This window comes from Rosa chinensis, chromosome 3, assembly GCF_002994745.2.
Source record: "Rosa chinensis cultivar Old Blush chromosome 3, RchiOBHm-V2, whole genome shotgun sequence".
Classification (NCBI taxonomy): domain Eukaryota; kingdom Viridiplantae; phylum Streptophyta; class Magnoliopsida; order Rosales; family Rosaceae; genus Rosa; species Rosa chinensis.
The window spans coordinates 1,670,054-1,686,957 of record NC_037090.1 but is presented as its reverse complement, the minus strand read 5'-3'; the positions used below and the strand labels follow the sequence as shown (position 1 = coordinate 1,686,957).

General features: G+C 40.1%; 5 protein-coding genes across 5 annotated transcripts; 2 read left to right on the top strand and 3 right to left on the bottom strand.

Moving 5' to 3' along the window:
• Positions 1-517: 517 nt before the first annotated feature.
• LOC112191268 lies at positions 518-5,071 on the top strand. The gene is made up of 5 exons (XM_024330601.2): positions 518-841; positions 2,857-3,146; positions 3,226-3,315; positions 4,087-4,454; positions 4,582-5,071. The coding sequence occupies exons 1-5, from the start codon at positions 583-585 to the stop codon at positions 4,844-4,846; spliced, it is 1,272 nt and encodes a 423-aa protein (XP_024186369.1). The 5' UTR covers positions 518-582; the 3' UTR covers positions 4,847-5,071.
• A 407-nt stretch (positions 5,072-5,478) lies between these two features.
• Positions 5,479-7,533, bottom strand: LOC112192476 (pentatricopeptide repeat-containing protein At1g11290, chloroplastic). The gene has a single exon (XM_024332229.1). It carries the CDS (start codon positions 7,531-7,533, stop codon positions 5,479-5,481), a length of 2,055 nt encoding a protein of 684 aa, XP_024187997.1.
• A 433-nt stretch (positions 7,534-7,966) lies between these two features.
• LOC112195255 (peptidyl-prolyl cis-trans isomerase CYP19-3) lies at positions 7,967-9,383 on the top strand. The gene is made up of 2 exons (XM_024335627.2): positions 7,967-8,113; positions 8,682-9,383. The coding sequence occupies exon 2, from the start codon at positions 8,701-8,703 to the stop codon at positions 9,223-9,225; it is 525 nt and encodes a 174-aa protein (XP_024191395.1). The 5' UTR covers positions 7,967-8,113; positions 8,682-8,700; the 3' UTR covers positions 9,226-9,383.
• Positions 9,384-10,096: 713 nt separating this feature from the next.
• On the bottom strand, positions 10,097-11,800 carry LOC112193403 (rubisco accumulation factor 1.1, chloroplastic). Its single transcript, XM_024333548.2, has one exon. It carries the CDS (start codon positions 11,722-11,724, stop codon positions 10,378-10,380), a length of 1,347 nt encoding a protein of 448 aa, XP_024189316.1. The 5' UTR covers positions 11,725-11,800; the 3' UTR covers positions 10,097-10,377.
• A 2,391-nt stretch (positions 11,801-14,191) lies between these two features.
• LOC112194983 (rubisco accumulation factor 1.2, chloroplastic-like) lies at positions 14,192-15,918 on the bottom strand. Its single transcript, XM_024335256.2, has 2 exons — positions 15,315-15,918; positions 14,192-14,440 (listed from the first exon to the last, which is right to left on the bottom strand). The coding sequence occupies exons 1-2, from the start codon at positions 15,699-15,701 to the stop codon at positions 14,315-14,317; spliced, it is 513 nt and encodes a 170-aa protein (XP_024191024.1). The 5' UTR covers positions 15,702-15,918; the 3' UTR covers positions 14,192-14,314.
• Between the last annotated feature and the right edge of the window lie 986 nt (positions 15,919-16,904).

The window sequence follows — 16,904 nt, the reverse complement described above, 5'->3', positions numbered from 1 at the left end:
CTAGTGATCGTTGTTGTGCAGTTGTAGAGATGGAACCCATGCCAGTAATTGCTGAAGGTAAGTCTTGATTCTTATGTGATTATTGTCAAGCTTGTATGCATATGATTGTGAGCATGTATATGGTTTTACATGATATTCTCTCCAAGTCCAGTTTGGGGTATGAATTTGGAGTGCAGTACTTTCAGCAACCTCCTCCACAAGTTGTGAATGCTGCTCTTGATGACTTGTGTGAAACTGTTAGAACTAGGAATGTAGTTGTTACTTCCTAATTATTTTCTTTGTCTTTGTTCTTCAGGCCTTTTGGCCCCAATACATCCAAAAAAATAAAAGCCTCGAGTCTTAGAAGCCTCATTTCTTAACAATCGTATGTTCTCGTATGAAGTTAGATTTTAGCCATCTTGTCTATGATTTCCGAGGGAAAAAAAAAAAAAACCGAATAGATCAACTAGGATTGGGCTTGGATTGTTCTATTCGGGTCAAAGTTGGAAAGGCTATAAATTAAATCGGGTTTTGCATACACAGCCGGACCGGGTTTTTGCCACTCTTTCTGTTCCTTCTTCTTCGTCGAGAGAGAGAGAGAGAATGGCCGACGACCTGTTTGAAGGTCTGCCTCCGCCTTCTTCTGCAAACCCTCTTCCCTCTTGTGAGCCTCAAGAACTGCCCAAAGAACCCAAACCCAAACCAAAGTTTGCTTCTTTCGGCACCGACTCTTCTTCTTCTCAAGCTCCACAACCAGCTCTGAAAAGCGCGTTGAAGAAGCCTAAGGAGCCCTCTGAGCCAAACCCAGTTCTCAAAAGCGCCCTCAAGCGGCCCAAGGAGCCCTCTGAACCAAACCCAGAAGGTAATTCTACCTTTTTTCTCTGGGTTTTGATTCTAGGGATTCAAGACTCTATTACTATTAGCAAGTGTAGTATAAATGTTCATTCTTTTATGTACATTGTTCTTGTTTTGTGATAAAGTTTTCTCCTTTCTTGGCATTGGGTTTTAGGAGTTGCATTGGTTCAGTTATTGCTTGGTTAGCATTAGTGACTGAGGTGAAAACCCATTAGAAACAAAGCTCTCAATCAGTTAAGATATAGACTTTAGGTATTCAACGGGTGATGATTTAGGAGAAAAGCAAGAAAATTGAGACTCCAGGTGTTTGGTTCTGCCAAAGAACTTGGAATGTTAGAAAGAAATTGCTTTTAGTGGGTTCTGTTACCCTGAATTAGGGACATGCATTATGTTCTTCTATAATAGTGTGAGTTCGAAATAATCTTAGGAATGCAGCTTACATGTGTTTCTTCCTGTTTTTCTTGACGTGGTTTGTTTACCCTTCAAATTCCGGCTGTCAATATGGAATTATGGATCTTGACAATCTAATTAATTTAGAGTTTTTTTGGTTCTTAGTTTTTGCATCTTGTATGAAATATATCAGTGGATTGAAATGAAGCTGACGTGTTGTAAATGGTTCTTACCCACTGTGCCTGAGAAAAAGGTGCGGTTCAAAACCACAGCCGATGACTCAGCAACTGGTTTAGAACTTATACAGGAGATAACCTTTGGGGTAGTGTTTAGTTTGCATGGGTAAGTTAGGTCCTGTTTGGTTGGTGAGAAACCATTAGAAAAGAAAAGCTGTGAGCTTATCTTTAGCCTTTAGGATATGATAAGAAAGAAAAAGTCCGCCGAGACTGAATTGAATTAGAAACAAGAGGTTGATATAGGTATCTTCTTAAGAAGCCGAAGCTAGAAAACAGCACACTAGGACTCCAAGTGTTTGGTGCTCCTTTCAAAAAGTACAATAAAAATGTCATTCTGTTTTGGTTCTGCTAAACAACTTGGAATTTAGGAAACATTTTGCTTTTACTGGGTTTTGTTAGACCTGAATAAGGGACAGGCATTATGTTCTCCCACAATAGTATGCTTTTTGAAGTTTCAAAACAATCTTGTCTGTGTAGCTTTCGGAGAATGTGGTTCTTTGTGTTGTCTTGATGCGGTTTCTTTCCTGTACAAGTTACAGCTGCCAATGGGAGTATGGGTCTTGACAATCTAATTAACATAGATTTTTGGTTCTTGTTGTTCGTTTCTGCACCTCTATGAAATAAATCAATGTTTTGAAATCTCACGGACGTTTTGTAAATGGTTCTCTGTCATGTACAGGAGGGAAAAAAAAAAAAGGTGACTTTAAATCCACTGCTGATGCCTCAGGGCAACAGGTTCTGAGGCCATGCACAAGATAAACTTTAGGGTATTGTTTAGTTTGCATGAGTCACTTAGGTCTTGTTTGGTAGGTGAGATAACAATAGCTACAAAAAGAAAGTAAGCTTTTAATCTTCGGCGTATAGGCTATGCTAAGAAGAAGAATTTCGTCTACAGACTAGACTGAATTAGAAACAAGAACTTGGGTGTAGCTGATTCGTACAATTTTAAGAAGCCAAAGCTAGAAAACAGAAAGACTTGGACTCCAAGTGTTTGATGATCCTCCTAAAAGTAGGATTCAAATTTATCAATCTGTTTTGCGTTGTACCATACAGTTTTGAAGTTTGGAAACATATTTCTTTTAATCGGTTTTGTTACCCCTCAATAAGGGAGAGAAATTGTGTTTGCTGAAAGAGTATGTCTTTCAACTGTAGAATGCTGATGTGCGTGTGCGTGTTTTATTTTATGTTTTTCTCTTTTCACATTATTCACTCCCCCTCAATATTCCAGCTGCCAATATGGGATTACGGGTCTCAACATTCTGTTGGCATTTTGAGTAATTGGTTTTTGCAGTTCGTATAACAGAAGATAAGATGCCTGGAACTGTTGTTAACATTCTGAAGTGTTCTGGAACTGTTGTTAACATTCTGAAGTGTTATTGTTGCTAATGATTCACAGCCACTGTGCCTGGAAAGAAGTTGAGGTTTAAAACCACGACCGATGCCTCAGAGAAACAGGTTATAGAGGCCATGCAGAAGATAGCTTCACATATAAAGAATCCTACAAAGTTTGGGAAGGCTTCAAAGCTTGCCATCCAGCTGATTCAGGCAGGAAGTGTCAAGGCCGAAACCAGTGATTACTTCTTTTCCATATTAGAGGCTGCAATGACATCATCTACCTCTTGCACGGATCCTTCCATACGAGCAGATATCCATGCACTCTTCTCAGCAGCACAAGATGCCTCTGAGGTAAGCTTATAAGTCTATATAGCATAAAATTTGAAATTAAAAGATTTGACTGACAGAACTTTTTATTTTTTATGTTTAGTGTCTCAATAAGAAGCAAAAGAATCAGTTAACAACATGGACAATCAGAGCTGTGATGGCAAATGATTTACTCACTGATGACAGCTTCCTGGTAAGAACTTTTCTTATGGAATACCAATGAGTTGTTGGTCTAGCGGTCAGGCCCTTGGTTTGCTCCCAAGTGGTCTGGGGTTCGACCCTCTCCAAAGGTACCCACCTAGCAAGTGCTAGAGTTTCCAGTTCCCCAAATGTTGTGGGGTCACGCGGGGGGGGCTAGGATTAGTCGGGTCAAAGACTCGGATACCCTAGTCTAAAAAAAAAAAAAAAAAAACTTTTCTTATGGAATAGCTTGTCAGCAGGAATAACTTTTCTTAGGGCTTAGTGGGGTCAAAGAACTCGGTTACCTTTTTTGGATATGATATGTCATCATGGACAATGCATGATAATTTTAACTGTACCTTTTTGGTATGTGTCTTTGACTGTGCCTAAATGATCATTGTTATTACTCTTTATAGTCAAACTAAATGTTTTGTAGCATATAATTTATTTGACATTACTATGCACATTCTTTTACTTGAAATTAATATGCACATCAGCATTTCGGTTTCTATGAGTATCACAACAAATTGATTGCTGTCTTGATATAATTAGTCATTTGCTAATGTACTGTTTTTCTCCTTGCGGAGTTTTGATGGGGGTTGTTTAATATTATTTTATATTAAAATAATATTGGTTTAGTTTTATGACTTTATTCCAAATGTATAGCTATGTTGGCTTGGAACTTCCATTTGTTTTTGTGATATGTTCACCATGCCTGACTTGCCTTTTTTTTTCTTTTTCCTTTTTTCATTTTCATGCTTTCATTATGTGAACTTTTACAAAGTTTTCAAAAACAGCTGGGCAATTAAAAGAAGAAATATCTAATCTGCCAGTTGCAACTGAGGATGATGACAGAGAAGAAGCAGCTGCCCTGGAAGTTGAAACTAAAACAACTGATGAGGATGATCTAATGAAGAAGGACATGACTTCGGATGTACCGGATGAAGAAAATAATGAGAAAGAGTCTGATCCATTTGGGCTAGATGCATTTTTAACTCAAAGCTCTATGAAGAAAGGTGATAAAGTAAAGGGAAATAAAGATGTAACTCCCAAAGTCAAGGAGGAGGAAGAGACCAAGAGATTCCTCAAGTCACAGAGAGAAGCCTTGGTCCTTTGTTTAGAGATAGCTGCTCGGCGTTATAAAACTCCATGGTAAGATTCTTGTAAACTCAGTCTTACCTGTGCTTTCTGGTGATATCCAACGTACTGTATTAGCATGTGAGCTTTATCTTCTGCAAAGCTAGACTTTCTTACCCTTTTATTTGGGTTTACTTTTCAGGTGCCAGACAGTTATAGACATATTAGCAAAGCATGCTTTTGATAACATAAGGAGGTTCACATCTGAACAAAGGAATGCCATTGGGAAACTTTGGGCTTCCATACGGGAACAGCATAATCGTAGAAAACAAGGGAAAACAGTTACTGGGAAACTTGACGTGAATGGTTTCGAATGGCTGCAGCAAAAATATGCTAATGAGAAGATCAGCATTCGGCATTCTGTTGGCGGTAGTGGGGATCGTAAAACTGAAATGTGGCTTGGTTGATAGTATCCTTTTGGTAGGAAATATTGCTCATTCAGTCACTCTCTTTCTGGTAGGGATGTTGGTCATTCTTCTGAAGGAAACAGAAAGCCTAGAAAGGACGAGAAATATTGTAATTGATATCGTTATGTATCATTTGCAGTGTAGAATGTTTCATCATTCCTTTTTGTTATATGCAACTATTATTTTGTAGTTATGGATGAATATCTAGCCAAAACTTCACCTTTATCTCATGTGATTATAGATTTTAATCCTCAAGGTTAGATAAGAGACTCGTAAATAACACACTTGGAAACCAAGTAATTACATTTAGAATTCATGATATAATCTACAGATGTTTGCTACGTACCATTGGTTAACCGACAAAATTTCGTTGGCAAAAGTTTTTATACAAAAAAAAAAAAATTGCCGATGACATTTTGTTGGTAAAAGTTGGTAGATTTAAGATACCCTTTGTAGTATCTAGACTACTAGTAATGACCCATGCAATTACAGGTCTGATTCCATAGAACAAGATAAGCAGACTAGCTAGTAATTAACACAGGATGCAACTCCGATTCTGAAGCAATCCATTGGAAACAAACTATCTCAAATGCCTTAATTTATGTTACATTTTACAGATGGTTAGTGGATTGCTACCAATAGTCACCACAAGAACAAGATCCTTCTATGAAGTGGTGAAAGCGATTACGGTCCCTTACTGTCATTACTCTGCCATAAATCTTTGATAACAGCTTTGTTGCTGTGTGACAGTCATCACAAACTCGGAGATTTTTCACAATCCGAATTGGGGTACCTGCAGCAGTACTGATTAGACCAAATGCCATGGCCAGTTTCTCACTATGATAGTTTACCGCAGTTTCTTTCTCTTCCTCATCTATGTTCTGCAAAACCACAGATGTATTAGGAGTGTATCCAGCCTCCTTTAGCTTCTTGATCATCTCAGCCAGCATTTCATAAATTTTTCTTGTTTGCGGGTGTGTTTTATCACCCATCATGAAGTCATGAACTGCACCGTTTACTTCAATTGAGCTGAGACCTGGTTCTTTCTTGGTTCCTTTATCTTCCATAGCTTTTCTAACCCCAGCAACATCAATCCATCTGTTTGATGCTGCATAAATGTTTGACATCAGAACGTTGTAACCGCAATTTTGAGGTTCCAACTCAAGCAGTTGTCTTGCTGCCACTTCAGCCAAGTTGGGACTCTTATGAATTTTGCAGGCAGCAAGCAGGGAGCCCCAAACAATTGGGTTAGGCTCCACGGGCATGCTTTTGATCAACTCGTGAGCCTCATCGAGCTTCCCAGCTCGGCCTAGCAAATCCACCATGCATCCATAGTGCTCAACCTTTGGAGCCAAGCCAAAGTCAAGTACCATTTTCTCGAAAACCTTCTTTCCATCTGCCACCAACCCAGCATGGCTACAAGCATGAAGTAGCCCTATAAATGTGATGTCGTTAGGCTCAACACCTGCTCTCTGCATTTCTTCAAAGAGCTCTAAAGCTTGTTTCCCACAACCATGCATGGAAAATCCAGTGATCATAGCATTCCACATTCGACTGTCTCGATATCTGGCTTCACTAAACAGCCTGAGAGCCGCATCTATCTCCCCACATTTTGCATACATGTCCACTAGAGCTGTTCTTAGTATCACATCAACTTCTATCCGTTGCTGGTTTATGTAAGAATGAACCCATTTTCCCAGATCAAGGGCTCCTACTTCTGCACATAGTGAAATGAGGCTAACCATTGTAACTTGATTTGGCCTTATTCCACTATCCTTCATCCGGGCAAAGAGCTCCGAAGCCTGATTAGTACAATTGGAGCGTGCATAAGCCGAGATCATAGCACTCCAAATCATGACATCTTTCTTCTCCATGCTGTCAAACACAGCCCTTGCATATTCGGCTTCACCACACTTCCCATACATATCAACCAAAGCAGTGGCCAAAGCCAAAGACATGACAAACCCATTTCTCAAAACATAGGCATGCAGCCACTTCCCCAATTCCAGAGCTCCAACAGACCCCGACTCGATAACCAAACTCAACATTGTAATCTCATTAGGAAACTTCCTCTCCTCCAGCATTCTCTTAAAAAGTTTCACCCCCTCTTCTACCTCATTGCAACGAATGCACCCCGCGATCATCGCAGTCCAGGAAACAACACTTTTCTGAGCCAACCCATCAAACAGCCTCCTTCCATAAGCCAAATTCCCACACTTGACATACATATCTACTAAAGCAGTAGTAACATGAACCACCATTCTCTCATTACTGCTATTCCTCGCAACATAAGCATGCATTGCTTTCCCCATTTTCACATCTGCAATGTCAGCAAATAGACTAACCATGCTTATCATAGCAACTTCACTAGGCTTCACTTGCAAGCAATGCATCTCCCTTATAAGTTCCAATGCCTCACCAAACACTCTGTTCCTCACATAGCAATTAATCATGGTACTCCAAGAAACCACATCTCTTTCAATCATTTCATCAAATACTAGGCGTGCCAACACCAAGCTCCCACATTCACTATACATTTGGATCAATGCATTACACACGAAAACATCACTATCAAATCCGCTTTTCAATGCAAAACCATGGGTCTCTCTTCCTAATAGTTCCATAGAAGCTTGACCACAGGCCTTGAGGACTGATGGGATAGTGAAGTTGTCAACTTGGGTGCCCATTCTTCTCATTTGGGTGTATAATTTGAGTGCAAGTTTGGGGTGGTGGTTCTTGATGTAAGATGTTATTAGGAAGTTGTACTGAGCTGAAGGGCTCATGTGGGTTTGGAGGGAATTGAGTGGGATTTGAAGGGTGTGGTCAAATTGGGTTTTGATCATGTGGGCATGGATTTGCTGGGTTTGTTCAAGGCTGGGAGTGAAAGAATAAGTAATGCTTGGTTGGTGTTTAGATGGGTCTGAGTTTGGGTTTGGGGTTTGGTTGAGTTTGGATTTGGAGGGAAGAAATGGTTGTTGGAGATTTTGAATTGTGAGAGGAAGGAGGGAAGATGATAGGAGATGAGGTCTGGTTGTGACCATAATTTGGTCCATTGAAGTATAGGACTGTGGAACTACAGTTAGATATACCCATGTGCCATATAGTAAAAACCAAAAGATATGGGAGTGTTTTAAAGAATAGATCAGAAAACAAGGGTGGTTTTGCAAATAATTATCCAAAACCCTAAACCCCAATCCCTTGAGCCTATATAAACATAACCATAGCCTTGGTCACTCATCTCAGTTCAGTTTGCATCTCCAATCTCAGGTATGCTGTTTCTGTGACCCATCCCTTTTCTCTGTTCAGTTTAGTACTTTATAGACTGTGGTGTACCTCTCTGTGTTTTTGAGTGTTGTGTGGTGTCAGAAAGCACATATCGAAGGCTTGTGGGTGATTTTATTGAAAACCCATGCGCTCAATGCTTGTGCAAAATAAAATTGTCCATCATTCTTCATGTTGAATGTCCTCTTGGTAAATTTTGTGTAAATTTTCAGTCTTGAGGATACTTTGCTAGAATGATGAACATGACCCAACTTATTTGCTAAAGTTTGAATCTTTTCTTTGAAGATTGATGAAACTGGTTTGCTAAAGTTTGAATCTTTTCTTTGATGGGTTTGTTTCTTTTTAATTTCTTGTTACTTTTTCATGTCCTTGTGTTGTGTGTGATGAGTTTGTCACTCTGGGACTAGTATCTTCTGTTTTGAAGTGTTGTGTTGATTAACATGATCCTACATGTTTGATTTCAATGTGGTAGTTATTAGTTAGTTTAGTACTACTCGGTTGGTCTAAGTAGAGTGAGAGGGCTAACGTTATGTCGTTCTGTGTATTTAAACAGGTTTCTAGATCTGAAAACAATGTCGAATCCAAAGGTTTTCTTTGATGTACTGATTGGAAGGATGAAAGCGGGTCGCATTGTAATGGAGTTATTTGCTGATGTGACACCAAAAACTGCTGAGAACTTCCGTGCCCTTTGCACTGGTGATAAGGGGATTGGAATGTCCGGGAAGCCACTGCACTACAAGGGCTCTGTATTTCACCGCATTATCCCAAATTTCATGTGTCAAGGTGGAGATTTCACAAGAGGTAATGGGACTGGAGGAGAGTCCATCTATGGTGCGAAATTTGCAGATGAGAACTTCAAGCTGAAGCATACAGGACCCGGGATTCTGTCCATGGCAAATGCTGGACCGAACACTAATGGTTCTCAGTTCTTCATTTGCACAGAGAGGACCCCGTGGCTTGATGGAAAACATGTTGTGTTTGGGAAAGTGGTTGATGGTTATAGCGTTGTTCAAAAGATGGAAAAAGTTGGTTCAGATTCAGGGACGACTACAGAACCTGTGGTTATTGAAGATTGTGGTCAGATAACAGAGAACTGATGTTTGAATAGCAGGATCTGTGTTTAAAATGAGAATGCTCTTGTAAAGCAAGTAGAACATCTGTTGATTTAACTTGAATAAATACACGTAGTTTGGATCATCTTGTGTGGTCTGCTAATGGATATTATGTTGTTTATAATCGTATTCGAGTTTTTTTGTGTTGGCTCCATAGCAAAACAGTCTGCCATTTGACATCCTAGTCACTTTTTACTGATCTATTACTGTTCAGAAACTCTTAGATATAACCTAGACTAGAAGTGGAATTTGTTGTGAACGTGAAACTACACTTGAACTTATCCTCAGTACTTATTCCTCCGATACAGTACACAAAGCTTTGGATGCAATGGACTGATGCATAATGGATGACATTTTGGGACTCCAGCTCAAAGGAGAACTAAAACCCCCATATTTGTCCCTCTGCATAACGAACAACCAAACTAGTGCCATGCTTCCCATTCCCCGCATCAGTAAAGCTTATAAATGGCTCACCATCACTTACACTTGCCTTCTTTCTGGAGAATCTTCATCACCAAGATCAACAGATATGGCAGAAACAGTCATGAAACCATGTCCAGGTCTGCCTTACGAGATCATCACTTCACAAAATAGCATAGCCATGAACAATAGGAATCATTTTTATGCCATATGCGCCAACCTATGCTAGAAAACCATACCAGATCACTCTCTTGCAATAGAACCATATAATAAATCAATGAAAGCAGGTTCATTCCAGCTCTTATAAACACAACTCTGTTCAAAATATCCTGTGACTATAGAATTCTCATGTCCACATTCTTCTGTTAGTTTTTGACTCATTGAAGACAGCATACATAGTTTTTGACTCACTGATACCGATCATCAACACAGTACATTATGAACTCATAGAGCATTTTATATATACTGAACAACATGTAAGATCAACAAACAAAGGGTAAACCCTCCTACAAAAGAACAAAACTGAAAATTACAACAACATGGCCATCAAGGCTAGAGAAGTAAGGAGAGCAAAAAACCCTTCTAGAGCATTGATCTAAACCTCATCTCATGTGTCCAACATTACTGAAAGTTCTTGTATAAATTGTATAAATCTCCATTGTAAGTTGTCACAAAGATTCACATACAACAACAAAATCCTCAGTTCCTCACATTCCTTCACTCCCAATCTTCGTCAGCCAATTCATTTTCTGTCTCATCTTTTGGTGGCCTCACTATCAACACCACAGTCCCCAAACTCTCCGTCACACCAGCTTCCTTCAATGCCGATCCCCTCTCAACCTTAAACCCCATATCACCCCCATCCATGGCTGCCAAATAAAACCCATCATCAGCTTCCACATCCTTCTTACTCCTATCAGCCACCACCAATATAGGCTCCTCCTTATACCACCTATTCACCTTCCATGGCAACACCCTAGCATCGCTAAACGACACCACCACTCCCCCCTTTCCTAACCCCACAACCGGCTCCCACCCCGGCAGCACCACCCACCTCTTCCACCCCTTCTCCGCCACCACCACACCAAACTCCCCCTCACTCTCACACTCCCACGGCGCCTCCATTACCTCCTTATCCTTCTCCTCCGCCTTACAAACCGGCAATATCACCACCCTACTCGACTCTGCCACCTCCCCAAACTGTAACCTCACCACCGGAACCTTCACCCCCGCCACAACATCCCCTTCCTCTTCACTCTCCCCACTCTCCCCTCCCAACTCCTTAAGAATCACATTCCTCGCCTTCTCACTCTCCACAACCTTCAATGCCTCCTCCAAAGCCGAAGTCCTAGGCTCAGAAGGATTCTTATGCTCCCTAGCTTGCCTATAGTACATAAACGCCAAACAATCTCCAGGGTGTGTATAATCAAAGCTCTCCCAACCCTTATCCCCGCGCCTCCTTGGGAAGTCCTTAGTGGCACGTGCGAGGTCCTCAGCTCCTTTTGCATCAAGCTTCTTCTCCAAAATGAACCTCGCCGCCGCCGCCCGCTGCTGAACACTGAGCAGCCTTATTTCATACAACAACTCCGACCCTCCGGTGTCAAACTCCGCCACGATTTCTGGGTCCGTCTTGGAATGGATCAGAGAGTCCCTCACTTTAGCTGCCACGACTAGTCGGTTCTGCTCAACCGAGGACATCCCTGTGATTTCTTCAATGGTGGGAGGGGTGAAGCCCTGTTGAAGTAGAGAAGGGATCAATGGGGCGAGCTCGTACCATAAGCCGAGACGGTTGGCGAGGATTTCGAGACGGCCATTGGCGTCCAAGGAGCGGTATTTCTCCGGGATGGGAGAAGGGGGTGGCCGGAAAGGTTGGTAGACTTGTTGGTTTGGTTTTGGTTTTGGTTTTGGGGTGGAAGAGGGGAAGTTTTGGATGGAGGCTGAGATGGGTTTAAGCGAAGGTTTTGGGTAGAGGAGATGAGGTGGGTGAGGGTTTAGGGTGGTGGTGGAGGTGGAGGTGAAGGGAGAGAAGAAGGGTTTGAGGGTGTTTGATGTTAAGGAAAGCATGGTGCAAAATGGAAGTGGAAAGGAAGAAGCTTTGGTCCCTTATCTCTCCAAGATGATGATGATGGTTGCTCAGAGTGAATTTCACTTTCAGTTGGGATAGTTTGGAACTAGTTTAGTGGATTGGACTCAGAGTTTGGTATTAGACAATGGAAAGCCCAGTTTATATGTCTGAGCCAAGCCCAATTATGGAACATTGAGCTTTTGTATACTCAGTTCAATTTCATCCCTATCACTAAACCCTCGCTGAGTGATCAACTCAGCTACAGCTCTTGGATCAGTTACTTCACAGCAGTCTGCTAATTTTCTCCAGCTAGAGATATACTCTTTGTGTTTGTGTGTGTGTGTAAGGCTCAAATGGATATTCTAGCATAGCTCGAGATTTTTTATTCTTGCCCAGTTTGCATTATGTGATGTATGTTTAACCTAGCATGGCGAATACTTCTATCAATTTTTTCCATTCAATACTTGGAAAAACACTTGCAATGTGTAGCCTTTTTTTTTTTCTCTCTCTCTCTAAAGTGTCATCTCAGTATTGTATTTCAGTAAGTAGTTTTAGTACATACCCCTTTGGGCCGTCATAAGGAGTTGCTTTACAAAGTACCATAAAAACATATTCTAGAAGAAGAATAAGAAACTAGCATACCCCTTGTACACCCATCTTTTAAAGTTGCGATCTGCCCATGCTTCACATCTGATATACTGTTTAAGGAGAGATTATTGACTAATGAAAAATTAAGGAGAATAGCCGTGAAATTGGAGCATTATTAGAAGTCCTCTAATGAACATAAGCAAGAGAAATATTACTCCCGTGATCAATTTGAGTTTGTACACCCATCTTTTAAAGTTACGATTTTCCCATGCTTCACATCTGATATATTGTTTAAGGAGAGATAATTGACTAATGAAAAATTCAAGAGAATAATAGTGAAATTGGAGCATAGAAATCCTCTAATGAACAGAAGCATGAGAAATATTACTCCAGTGATCAATTTGAGTTTGTACACCCATCTTTTAAAGTTGCGATCTACCCATGCTTCACATCTGATATATTGTTTAAGGAGAGATTATTGACTAATGAAAAATTAAGGAGAATAGCTGTGAAATTGGAGCATTATTAGAAATCCTCTAATGAACATAAGCAAGAGAACTATTACTCCCGTGATCAATTTGAGTTTGTACACCCATCTTTTAAAGTTGCGATTTTCCCATGCTTCACATCTGATATACTGTTTAAGGAGAGATAATTGACTAATGAAAAATTCAAGAGAATAGAAGTGAAATTGGAGCATAGAAATCCTCTAATGAACAGAAGCATGAGAGATATTACTCCAGTGATCAATTTGAGTTTGTACACTCATCTTTTAAAGTTGCGATCTACCCATGCTTCACATCTGATATTATTGACTAATGAAAAATTAAGGAGAATAGCAGTGAAATTGGAGCATTATATATTAGAAATCCTCTAACCTAATCGGGAGACTCGTCCCCACGTCCAGTATTATTATTATTATTATTGTTGAACCAGCCTTCCTTACTATCGGAAAGGCCCCTATGGAGAGTATCCCAAAGGCTTCCTAGGGCCAAAGACTAATCCCCCTGACGCCTGTGAAAGGCTCCAACCATGCATTGCAGCATAGTGCCTGGCCACATTTGATAATCCAACAATTACAAAGTACCGCCCCCAGCGTTTATTATTATTAATATAAGAAGGATGATCAATTTGAGTAAGCACAACCATTGTTTATTATTACTTTGTGCAAATTACGTCCCTTAATTGCTTTGTCAGTGAGCTACAATATGTATTTGGATTGGATCTCGATCTTTTATTGGGGTCAATTATGTGGTTCCACTAATTGGATCAATAGGTTAATCATAACCCTCGTACTAAATAACTCTATCTTACTTCACCAGTACTGTGAAACTTTTGACCAAGTTCCAAACGCAAGTGCTGGAAGGTTTGAACTGCAATCGGGAAACTATTATCGAAAATGAAGCTCTTAGACTCTTTCACAACTTATTTAAAAAAAATAACTCCTATAGTAGTTTAACTCACAAGTAATGTCTTTTCACATCTACTGGATGTGACAAAGGAGAGGATAGCATGTGTTTTGACTTTTGATAAAGGTAATATTGAGTTTTTGGTAATGTTTTAAAAATCATTAGGCGGTAAGAGAGGAGCGCTTTTCAAACAACTTAACTGCAATAATAGCTTAATTCAAGTAATGTCTTTCACATCTAATCACAAACAAGGATATAGCATGTCTTTTGACAAAGGCAGTAATGGGTTTTTGATTAATATATATTAAAGCAATAGAAATCCTCTGATAAACAAAAGCAAGAAAACTCAGCTATGACCAATTTGAGTAAGTATATTTATCTCTGAACTACTTCAAAATTTGAAGTTTTGAGTAAGCGCATTCGTCACCAAATTACTCTTTCACTTCATCACCTTGAATCTTTCAACTAATTTGAGTAAGTATTTCCGTCACTGAACTACTTAATCTTTCAACTAATTTGAGTAAGTATTTCCGTCTCTGAACTACTTCAAAATTCGAGATTTTGAGCAAGCGCATTCGTCACCAAATTACTCTCACTTCATCACCTTGAATCTTTTGACCAGAATTCCATATCTGAAAGTGAAGGGTTTGAACTTCGGAAGACTATTCAAAATACTTCTGGAAGTTCTTGCTTGATCGAAGTTTGGATACTGACCAACCTTTTAAGGAGGCAGGGACTCCCTTAGCAATCATAGCTATTTTCCCATTAATACAACACTATAAAATATATTAGCCTTGCCAAGCTTTTGAAAACAGAGTCACCATATAGTGAGATTAAATAATCATGGGAGCTTAATTAGGTTGTAATTTACTATTAAGTAATAAGCATGGGACATACATAGCCACATAGGTATAGCTAGCTGATTATAATACCCTTGCTATAGTTCAGTAAAGATTCAGAGATTCAGACCTGAATGACACCATAGCATTGAAACAGTATAATATAACTTCAACTCTATTATTTGACTTGATATTCGTTGTCTGTTTTTTTTTTTTCCCTTTCTCTCTTTCTTTTTGGCCTTTTGGGTTTTGTTTTCTGCTTCCATGCATTGTAGTTATATTGAACATGACACTTTGGCTTGATACAATGTACCACATGCTTGATCTATCCTCATCAATGTCTTTGGAGTGTAGCCTTACCAATTCAACTAGTTAACTAGTATATTTCTTTTCAATGAGAATTTTATGTCTGCTGGTTGCCTCATAGACACACACACACAGCTTCTTTTTTCACAATAACTAAAAAATAAATCTAGCTGAAGATGTTCTAGAGTATGGAAGTGATGCCTGAAAACGCAACTACATGCACGAGGGCTAATTGTAATTTGATAAATAAAAGCAGCGTTACTGTCGGGGGTAAAGCTATAGGTGAAAGCTATCGTGAAAACATAATATATGTGATCGTTAGGCAGGTTAACACATGAATAATTATTATAAAATTTGAGCATTGAACAAAATTAAAACTTAGGTGTTTATAATTTATAAGCTATCAAAATCCGGGTCGGTCTTGGAATGGATCAGAGAGTCTCTCACCTGAGCTGCCACGACTAGTCGGTTCTGCTCAACCGAGGAAATCCCTGTGATTTCTTCAATGGTGGGTTGAAGTAGAGAAGAGATCAATGGGGCGAACTCGTACCATAAGCCGAGACGGTTGGCGAGGATTTCGAGATGGCCATTGGCGTCCAAGGAGCGGTATTGTTCCGGGATGGGAGAAGGGGGTGGACGGAAAGGTTGGTAGACTTGTTGGTTTGGTTGGGGTGGTTTTGGTTTTGGGGTGGAAGAAAGGAGGTGTTGGATGGAGGCTGAGACGGGTTTAAGGGTAGGTTTTGGGTAGAGGAGAGGAGGTGGATGAGGGTTCAGGGTGGTGGTGGAGGTGAAGGGAGAGAAGGGTTTGAGGGTATTCGATGTTAAGGAAAGCATGGTGCAAAATGGAAGTGGAAAGGAAGAAGCTTTGGTCTCTTATCTCTCCAAGATGGTGATGATGGTTGTTCAGTTTCAGTTGGGATAGTTTGGAACTAGTTTAGTGGATTGGACTTAGAGTTTGGTATTAGACAATGGAAAGCCCAGTTTATATGTCTGAGCCAAGCCCAATTATGGAACATTGAGCTTTTGTATAGTCCAGTTCAATTTCATCCCTATCACTAAACCCTAGCTGAGTGTTCAGCTCAGCTCTAGCTTTTGGATCAGTTACTTCTAGGGCTGGGTTTAGTTCAGTACCGGAGCTTATGGGCCGATACCATGTACCGTACCAACTTATACTAATATGCAAAAAACGATACCACTATCGACCACAAAATCAGGTATACCGAGAAGCCGGTATACCGATTTCATTGGTTGGTTCGGTACGGTTGGGCCTGTAATCGATTTAATCCCTTCTTCTTCTGTTTTCTCCTTCTGAGCCTCTCCAGTCTCCATACCACACAGAGTGATTATGGGAAGAAGAAGCAGCTTCAGATCTGCAACCTTTCTGCTGTTAGTGGCTCAAACTGGTTTGATCTCTTCCCCTTTCTTGTTTCTTTGCCCTCAGATCCTTCATGATCCTCTGATACCCACAACCCAAAACCAAAAGATTTGAAACTTTGATGATAGAATCATATGAATAATTGTATGATATTCCATCTAGCTGGGGTTGGCTTTCTCTCACCAAGAAAGGGGGAGACAAAACAAACCAGATGAATGGGGGATTGAGTAGCATAGACACCATTCCTAAGCATTGGAAAGAATGCACCACAACTTAGTCAACTAGAAGAACTGGCAAGGAAGCAAACTTTTAGGGTTGAGTAAAGATAAAGAAGAAGGGAGGGTGGAACAAGAAAAGTCGGGAAAAGAAAGAAGAAAGAAGAAAGAAGAAAGAAGAAAGAGAAGAGAGAAGAAATAAAAACTAAAAAAATATGAGTAATTACTGAGTATACAAGAGTTCGGTATGGTACGGTATACCGTGTATATATGAAAATTGAAACCATTACAGTACCGTGTATGTGGAGTCGGTACGGTTGTACGTACTAAGAGTTCGACTACCAGTAGTGTCGGTTTCAACTTCTTTGGTTCGGCTCGGATTCGGTTAGTGTATATATGAAAATTGAAACTATTACAGTACTGTGTATGTGGAGTCGGTACGGTTGT